This window comes from Nuphar pumila, chromosome 5, assembly GCF_984573655.1.
Source record: "Nuphar pumila chromosome 5, dmNupPumi1.hap1.1, whole genome shotgun sequence".
Classification (NCBI taxonomy): domain Eukaryota; kingdom Viridiplantae; phylum Streptophyta; class Magnoliopsida; order Nymphaeales; family Nymphaeaceae; genus Nuphar; species Nuphar pumila.
Genome location: NC_143253.1, coordinates 43018736 through 43028653, shown reverse-complemented (window position 1 = coordinate 43028653; position 9918 = coordinate 43018736). Strand labels below are relative to the sequence as shown.

The following is a 9918-nucleotide window of genomic DNA, read 5'->3' as shown; positions in this document are numbered from 1 at the left end:
TCTTTTAAGTGAAATCACGCCGGTGAACCAGGAGGATGCGTAAGGCCAAAAAAGAAAGAGAGCTATGCCAACCAATCACTATGTATTTCAACGCCAACTGTACCCCTACCTCTCTCTCTCTCTCTCTCTCTCTAAACAAGGCATGCGTTGAAGTTGGACATTAGAATAGATTCCGAGGGAAGCTCTCCGCCTATCCTTAAAACGGAATGGAATCCATTTGTCAAACTTTTGCTGGAAGACGTTTCATCTCTCTCTCTCTCTCTCTCTCAAAGATGGGACATTCTTCTTCTTCTGTGTCTGAGGGTCTTCAGAGCAAGAGGCACAAGCACAGCTTAAGTGGAGAAGCATGTCTCAGGGATGTAAAAGTTTTGAGGTTTGGTTTGTGGGTGTTCTGCATCACCGGCGCCATCGTTTTGTTTCTTATGAATTCCCCAAAGCCTTTCAATGTGGTGGTGAACCAGGAACAGCGAAACCTTGAGCAAACTGCATCCCTATCTCAAACTGAATCAACCAAAGGTAAGAATTCTTGCATCCCCTTCTGCATCCTTTCGATCATGCAAGCATGCATGTGGGTCTGTTTATTATCTTTCTCTCTCAAGATGTCATCTCTTTTTCAGAAGTATAGATCTGTTTTCCTTCCATTATATGACCGCTAGGAGGATTGAGTCTATAAAAATTATGATTTCAAAACAAAAAAAAGAAGTTAATTTGTGGTGTTTATGAGGCCTGTGCTGGTTGTTCCGTAATGATCATTGTGATTTAGGTTACATAATCATGTCCATGCCTTACAATTCCCCTTCATTTCCTATCCCATTATTGAACTTTTTTGTATTATTTTTGCAAACTTAAATGGAAAATTTTCCAAATAAATAATAATAAAAGTGTTATACACAATTATTTTTTAAGCTGTAACTTATTTCCAAGTTGATCTATTTATGGAGACCAAATGAAATAGTTGGATGGTTAGGTCATGCTATCAAAACCAAAGCGGGGCTTCGAATCCCACAAGGGTTATCCTTCGACTATCCCATCCCACCCACCAAAAAGAAAAAAAGAAGTTTGCCTACTTTATTAAGGAGAATTTTGGCTGCAACAAAAATATTTCTAGTATCGTTTTTGCTTTCTTATATTTCAGTCCGAGGCCAACTTGCCATGGCAGTGCGGGAACCCAAGTTGGATGCAAGAGAAAGGTCACGATCAGGATCAGGATCAGGATCAGGATCAGGTTGGTGCTTTGCTAGAACACCAGGACGAGTGAAAATGTTCAATCATATATTTGTAGATTGAACAACAATCCATGATAATGGGTGATGGCATATCATGTAATTAACTCACCGTTGAATATCCTTCAATTTGATTTTTTTCTCAACCTTGTGCTACGCAGAAGAGGATTGTGATATCTTCAATGGTCGTTGGATATGGAGCCCTGAAGGGCCTATCTATAGAAATTGGAGCTGCCCAACTATTCCTTCTTCAAAAAATTGTCAGGCAAGTGGGAGACTTGACCATGACTATATGCACTGGAGGTGGAAACCAGACTCATGCGAGCTTCCTAGGTTCGAGGCTAGGACCTTCTTGAGCCTAGTTCAAGGCAAAAAGCTAGCTTTCATTGGAGACTCTGTTGCAAGAAACCAAATGGAGTCCCTCCTTTGTCTCCTCTCTCAGGTAAGCCTCTTTTGTCTTGTGGGGGTTTGGACAATGTGATGTGATGGTTGAATGAATAGAAATGTGGTAACTTACACAATTGGTCGTAGATTCAAATCCCCAAACTTGCCTCTGTAAAAGACAAGGAATGTCAAAGAGAGTAGGCACTCAAATTCGTAAATTAGCTTGGTTTTTGGCATTCATGGAGCGATTTAACAAAAGACTACCTAACTTGTCAATTATTTACAAAAGGGCACCTAACATTGAGTTAATAGACAGAACCGCTTCATGCATTCGAATTCTGAATGCATTTCCAATACCCACCTGAGATACAAAATGAAATCTTTGACGTTTTTTATTACTACTAAGCAACTTATTTTTTGCCGATATTTTGTTAAACAAATTGTTTGCATTTTAGTCAATTTTTTTATGCCTTTGAAACATAACTTACGAAATTTGGCAGCTAATTGTAACAAGCTTAAAGTTAGGCTCGTTGTTTTGTAATAGCTGAGAAGTTAGGCAGTTATTTGTAAATTGATTTTTTTAATACTTGTCTAAGCATGCATACGAATTTGGACTTTTTCTTTTCTTCTAATTCTAAAACATGAGGAGAACCTAGTTTAGTGGATACGATGAGCTGTTTTAACATGAGAAAGATCAGTTCTCACTTTTTCATATTGGAACTGTTGAATAACAAATTCCAACGTCAATTCTGCCCCATATCTCCAGCAATTGGCTGCAAGAACGGAGCGTCAAAAGCGCGTCCATATCGCACTCAATGGCTTAAAGAATATGTATCATAAAACACTTTAATCTTGGGCTTAACAAAACAGACCAGAAAAGAGGACCTGTTCAGTTCTTCATATATATATATATATATATATATATATATATATATATATAGAGAGAGAGAGAGAGAGAGAGAGAGAGAGAGAGAGAGAGAGAGACGAATCAAAGATATCAACATTACGACCGGTTCAACAGCCGTTGAAACCGACAAACAAGACAAAGAACACATAAGCCAAAAATAGATATAAAATACAGATAAAAACCGAGGCGATCAGTCTGGATCCGGGGGAGGCCTTAGCGGCAAGTGGCGTTGAAGATCCGGAAGGCATATGCGTAACGATGCGTATACATCCGCCAAAATATAATTTACTAACTTGTTGAAATTAACCGGGGTCTGCCTGAAAATAGCATTGTTGCGCGACATCCAAACGGCCCACCAGGAAGAGAGCAACCAAGTTCTCCAAATGATCCGCCAACTTTTACATCTACGAACTGGTTGGGGTCCCCACAAGAGGTCTACAGCGAAAGACTCCTGGCGCACGGACACGACTGGTTTATTCCAGGTAACCTTAAAGATATCTTGAAAGACCTGACATTCCCAGAATAGGTGCAACGCAGATTCCTCGGCCCTCTCGCAGAGAACACATTTACTCACAATACAGAAACCTATAGACTTGAGGAAGCTATCCGTCTGCACCCGATCATGCAAAATAAGCCAAGCAAGGAAGCGCGTTCTCGGAGGAGGACCTTTGCCCCAGATAATTCTCATATGAAACCGATTCACACCTGCCGGAAGGAGAGAAAGGTAGGTATCTTTAGTGCGGACGGAGCCATTCGGGGTGATCGCTCTACAAAGGAACTGGCTCTGAGCGACGTCATCGCCCTCACCACCCCACACAGCAGACCAAGCTTGAATCCACGATCTCCGCAGATGCAAAATAGGCGACCTAATTGCGTGCTGACCCCCAAACAAAGACTCCACTGATCCATATTTAGCCTGAAGGAAATTCGCACAAGGGGACCCCGATTGATGTGCAAGCCAACTTTGCTTAACAACCAGAACAATACTTCTTAACCTAGGGTCTGAAATCCCCAAACCCCCTCTATTCTGCGGTAGCCTTATCGTTTCCCAACCCACAAGGTGACGTTTTTTATTGTTACCTTGCCCAGACCACAGAAACCTGGTCAATACTCTCGAGAGCTTCTTATTTATCCCCACAGGCATAAGGAACATAGACATAATAAATTCTGGCATCGCATTTAAAACATGCTTGATGAGAGTAAGTTTGCCGGCAATCGAGAGGTAGGAGGCTTGCCAAGTCGAAATTTTAGTCTGAACCTTTTGGAGAGTGGCGTTCCAAGCAACTGATGGAATCCGTGAGAGCTGAAGCGGCAGACCAAGGTAGGAGAAGAAATTATCCGAAGTGGCACACTGAAAGATCTTCTGCCCAATGGCCTGCATATGCGGAGGAACATTTATCATGGACATGCAACACTTATCATTGTTTAGCGAGAGGCCCGACATCGATAGGAAGAAGAGGATGATGAGCCTGACTCTTAACATCTGTTCGATGGATCCAACGCCGAACACAATCATATCATCTGCGTAAGTAAGAATATTGCTCTGAAACTCCTGAACTCCTAGTGGCTTAATAAAACCACACCCCACAGCCCTCTTGAGCAAGACTACAATGTCTTCAGAAACGACGTTAAAAAGCAGAGGGGACAAGGGGCATCCTTGCCGAATACCACGCCCAACCTTGAACTGCTTACCACAGGCCCCATTAATCTGAATTTGGGATTGTGCATTAGTGACCAACTCACGCACCCAGCTAGAGAAGCGCCGACCAAATCCAAAGTTCTCCAACATGTGAAAGAGAAAAGGCCAGTGCACCGAGTCATACGCTTTGTGGAAGTCAAGTTTAAGAGTAAAGAACGGCCTTCCACTGGACTTCATAGAGTGAACCACCTCTGTGGCCAAAATAAATGAATGTTGCAGCCGTCTATGGGGAATGAAGGCAAATTGAGCATCTGAAAAGATTTGATTAGCGACAGATCGCATCCTGGTAGCCAATACCTTGGCGATGATCCGATAGATTCCCCCTAAGACCGAGATAGGACGGTACCGCGCTATGTCCACCGACGTAGCATCTTTCGGAATAAGAGATACAATGGCCAGACGATAGATAGATGGTAACCGACTGTTGCGGTGGAACTCAGCGAACATACTCAGAATATCACCCTTAACACACGTCCAAAAGGTGCGATAGAAGTCCACAGGATAACCATCAAAACCAGAGGCTTTCCACCCGGACAAAGCTGTAACTGCCGCAAATATTTCCTCTTCTGAAAAGGGCACTTGTAAAGACTTGGATAACGCATGGTCGAAGCAACGAATGAAGTCCGTAACCATCGACCCACCAGCCGAGGGGTTTCTGGCATAAAGCTTGATGAAGAAATCAGTCACCACTGGTAGAACCTGATCCCCATAGTGGTAAACACCTTCAATGCATATGGAAGGGATGGCATGCCTACGATGCCTATGAGAGGCAACAGAGTGAAAAAAGCGAGTATTTTCGTCACCCGCTTTAAGCCAAATAGCACGAGACCGCTGCCTCCACCGGATCTCCTCTTTCATGCGCCACGACCGTAAAAGCAGAGTCAGCTCTGCAGATCTAGCATTCAGGCAGGCAATACCTGAGTTCGACATGGAGGCTGAGTAATGTGTTTAGTAGGCCTCTTTTTTTGTTAAGTCTTGTTAGGCTCCTTCAAAATGATCTAGAGGTTTTGTTGAGTGGGAACCTGCTTTTGGATCACTGGAATCTGACCCGTATACAGGCTTTTCTGGTGATCCAAAATCAATGACTATGAAGGTATCAGGTTTTTTTGGCTCATAAAAACATATTTTTCATAAAAAAAATGATCCAAGAGTTGATTCCCCACTAAATTGGTCATGCTAAACACATCTAACTGTTTCAGTTCTATCATAAACACTTAAAACCTATAAGTCAGAACGGGACAAAACGAGAAATGGGGCCTAATATGTTCCGAGTGAGTGGTAGCTGTGTAACCCTTAGGTGTGCGCAGCTACAGACAGGAGGATGCATGTGTGACAAACGGCCACAGTTGAAACTACGGCTAAAGGGCAAAAATTAGGGGTGGCAATCGGGTCGGGTTGGCGTGTCAGCATACCTCAACCCGAACCCGACCCGTTTATTAAACGGGTCGGCTGTGGCAAACACGAACCTGACCCGTTTAATAAACGGGTAACCCGACACGACCCGCCAACCCATATAATAAATGGGTTGGGTCGGGTAAACGGGTTTTCAAGTTGGCGGGTCAGGTTGGCGGGTCGGGTTGGCGGGTCGGGTTGGCGGGTTGACGGATCGGGTTGTCAGGTAGGCAGGTTGGCGGGTCAGGTTGACGGGTCGGGTTGGCGGTCGGGTTGGCGGGTTGACGGGTCGGGCAGACGGGTTGGCGGGTCGGGCAGACGGGTTGGCGGGTTGGCGGGTTGACCCACCCGCCTAACCCGTTTATTAAACGGGTCAGCCGGGTTGGCGGGTTGGCATACCCCCAACCCGAACCCGACCTGTTTAATAAACGGGTTACACGGGTCGACCCATTTATTAAACGGGTTGGCTTAAGCCCAACCCGAACCCGCCTAAGAGGCGGGTTGGCGGGTCGTGTCAGAAATTGCCACCCCTAGCAAAAATGCACAAATTCACGTTTTTGCCTTTTTCTTGTCTTTTGGGTGCTGGGCCAACACCGTTCCACAGTAGCTGCACGATGGGATCCATGTGAACATCCATCAGTAAAAAAAAATGTGAAAAGGCTTTAGTGGCAGTTTTCGGCCGCTAAATACAATTTTAGTAATGATGCCCATGTCCTTACAAGGGCATTTATTGGCGGTCAAAAACTGCCACTAAAGGACAAATTCATGTTTTTATCTTTTTTTTTTGAATTTTTGGGCATTGGCCGTTCCATTGTAGTTGCACAGCTACCATTTTATATATATATATATATATATATATATATATATATATATATATATATATATATATATATATATATACACACTTGATTCAAGTGTCGATTTATAGTAAATCAATCATGCTGAACACATCCATGGAGTCAAAATTTTGAAAAAAATACCGAAAATCCACTATCTTGTTTCATTTAGTAGGTTTTGTATTTTGTAGGTTTCTATTTTCGTATATCTATATATAGGAAAACCAATCAGAATGAGATGCGTGACCAGCATTTAGCAGCGGTCATGACTGCCGCTAAATGTCTGGGTGTAAAAGCGAAAATTAGCATCGGTCATGACCACTGCAAATTTCTGTTCACTTAAAAGAAATATCCGCACAAGATCAGTGACAGATATTGGTATGATAACAGTGAACGATTTGCTCATCCACGGTTACATGCTTATATATATATATATATATATATATATATATATATATATATATATATATATATATATATATATATATATATATATATATATATAGAGAGAGAGAGAGAGAGAGAGAGAGAGAGAGCTGAACATATTAGGTCCCATTTTTTGTTCTGCCCCATAGTTTTGAAGTGTTTTATGATAGGTTTGAACTGTTAGATGTGTTTATCATGCTCGATTTAGTGGGAATCTACTCTTTGAACTGATACCTTCATAACCATTGATTTTTTAACACCAAAATAACTGGTATACATGTCAGATTCCAGTGATCCAAAAGCCGGTTCTCACTAAACAAAACCTATAGATCACATCTAGTGTTAGATGTGAGAAAAAATATAAAAAATGATGATTTTTGAGGGAGACAGAACAGGGCAGAATGAGGTGGGTAGGAGTGCATTAATCACACACACAAACACACACACACACACATATATATATATATATAAAGAACTGAACATATTAGGCCCATTTCTCATTTTGCCTGATAGGTTTTAAGTGTTTTATGAAAGATCTTAACCGTTAGATGTGTTTAGCATGCTCGATCTAGTGGGAATTGACGCTTGGATCTTGTTTCTTCAACAAAAAAACATATTTTTATGAGCTGGAAAAAATTGGTACCTGCGTAACTGGTGATTTTTTATCATCAGAAAAACCTATATACAGGTCCGATTTTGGCGAACCAAAAGTCGATTCCCACTAAACAAAACCTATAAATCACATCTACAGTGTTAAATGTGAGAAAAAATACTTAAAACTATAATTTTTGAAGGGGCCTAACAAGACCGAACAAAAAAAGCTGCCTAAAGAACATATTACTCACATATAAATAAATAAATAAATATATATATAAGGAGAGAGAGATTGTTGCCTACTCTATCCGTGCCTACTGCTTGCTTACTGAGTTTTCATGCTTTTGTCAAATCTTATGTATTTTACATGCTTGGTTTTAGAGAAATTGACTATTGGATCATCCAATTCCAACAAGTAGGTAGGTTTTTATAAAGTTTGAAAATTGATGGTCTACAATTTTCTTAAATATTCAAGCAAAAAAATCATATTTCATCAAAAGAACATGATCTAAGTATCGTTTTCTAGCAAATGGACCATACAAAACATATCTTTGTAAATTTTCAAGCCTCCAAATATCATTTTTTTTATGGAAAACACATGATTGAGGTATGGGTTCCTCGTAGATCGACCATGCCCAACACATTTATGGGGTTGAAACTGCAAAAAAACACTGGCAGAAAAACCATTTAATTAGCACTCAGCAATTTCGCACCTAGCCATTACTCTCTCTCTCTCTCTCTCTCTCTCTCTCTCTCTATATATATATATATATATATATATATATATATATATATATATATATATATATATATATATATATATATATATATATATATATTAGGTTGGGTTTGATAACCTAGGATCTCAAATCAGAGGAGGATCTATTTTGGCGCATATCCCTCACCCATATCTGTGGTAATTAAGCAACGTATCTCAGATTCTCACTTTTTGTTGACTGAGACGCATACTGGCCCATTAATTCGTGGCTGTTTGTTCAGATCTGAGGGGCTTGAGTCAGAGATCCTCAGTTCTCAAATTCGGGGTTTTGAAATGCAATACCTCAAATTTGAAAGCTGAGCTATGAAACGCGGCCTTAGACAATTAGAAAAACGATAAAGCACCTTCCAGTAAAAACAATTTGCTTTATATATGGCAGCACACTTTAACATAGCATCTTGATAATCACTCTTCTTAGTAACACCCTGTAATTTGAAACTGTAGCACTATAAATTAAGTATTATCACCTTCTGATCTTGCATGCGATAAATTGAACTTTTCTCAGGTGGAGACTCCTCAAGACATCTACAAGGATGCAGATGACAGGGAAAGGTACTGGTTCTTCCCATCCCACAATTTCACCCTCATAGTCCTTTGGAGCAAATTCCTAGTGCAAGCAGAAGAGATAACAAGAAATGGATCTTACAATATAGAATACACCAACATTTATCTTGATGAGCCGGACACAAATTGGACTAGACGCATGTCGGAATACGATTACATCGTACTCTCCGACGGACACTGGTTCTTCCGAAAATCTTACTACTACGTAAACCGGAAGCTCATCGGCTGCTTGTACTGTGGCGACGACAAGGACAAGAAGCTGGTGGATTTAGGAGTAGAATTTGGCGTAGGAAGGGCCTTTAGAACTGCACTCAAGTTCATAGGTGAGTGCAATGAATGCAAGGAGGGGTTGGTTACATATTTGAGAACATTTTCTCCCACTCATTTTGAGAGTGGAGCATGGAATGCTGGGGGGGTTTGCAACAGAACGAGGCCATTGAGTGAGGAGAGTGTGGACTTAAGTGGCATGGATTGGAAGGTGAGGAATAGTCAAGTCCAAGATTTAGAAAGAGTAAGGAAGAAAGGGAGATGGAATAAAAGGAGGATTGAAGTTTTGGATGTGACAAAGAGCATGTTGGTCAGGGCAGATGGCCATCCTGATACACACTGGGGGGGATATGAGTATGTTAACCGCAGTGATTGCTTGCATTGGTGCTTGCCTGGTCCAATTGATGCATGGAATGACATGCTGCTAGAGTCTATGAAGAGAGTTTCTTCTAGATCTCTTTAGATCAAGTAATGATAGATATAGTGTAAGGAAATTAAGCTTCTTCTAAAGTTTCTTGGGACAAGCTAACAAATTGGTGGGCCATACCATTCTTTTGACTCATTTGTGTAATTGTATCATCATACTTTACTACATGTGATTTCATAGCCTATTCAATTTGAGTAATTTTGGAATTAATAAAGATTTAAGGGGTATTGCAAAGCAGATTACTGCAGAGAGAGAGAGAGAGAGAGAGAGAGAGAGAGAGAGAGGCTTGTTTAGTCAACATCTTTTCTGCATAGGTCTCAAAATAAAGTAGACCACTAACAATGACCAAAGCAGGTTATATGCCCCCCCCGAAGACAGTCGTTAGCTACATCTCGGGTTCGGGGTCCCAATGAGCGCCATG

At 41.2% G+C, this 9918-nt stretch overlaps 1 protein-coding gene across 1 annotated transcript; it reads left to right on the top strand.

Annotated features, from left to right (window-relative positions):
- Window positions 1-272: 272 nt before the first annotated feature.
- Window positions 273-9688, top strand: LOC149837462 (xyloglucan O-acetyltransferase 3-like). Its single transcript, XM_090008044.1, has 4 exons — window positions 273-516; window positions 1136-1225; window positions 1385-1665; window positions 8745-9688. The coding sequence occupies exons 1-4, from the start codon at window positions 273-275 to the stop codon at window positions 9531-9533; spliced, it is 1404 nt and encodes a 467-aa protein (XP_089864170.1). The 3' UTR covers window positions 9534-9688.
- The last annotated feature ends 230 nt before the right edge of the window (window positions 9689-9918 follow it).

Excerpts from the sequence above, each read along its gene's own strand:
- LOC149837462 (XM_090008044.1), top strand. The coding sequence starts at position 273 with ATGGGACATTCTTCTTCTTCTGTGTCTGAGGGTCTTCAGAGCAAGAGG. Across the intron at positions 517-1,135 it reads TCAAACTGAATCAACCAAAG|TCCGAGGCCAACTTGCCATG; the intron begins GTAAGAATTCTT and ends CTTATATTTCAG. Across the intron at positions 1,666-8,744 it reads TCCTTTGTCTCCTCTCTCAG|GTGGAGACTCCTCAAGACAT; the intron begins GTAAGCCTCTTT and ends AACTTTTCTCAG.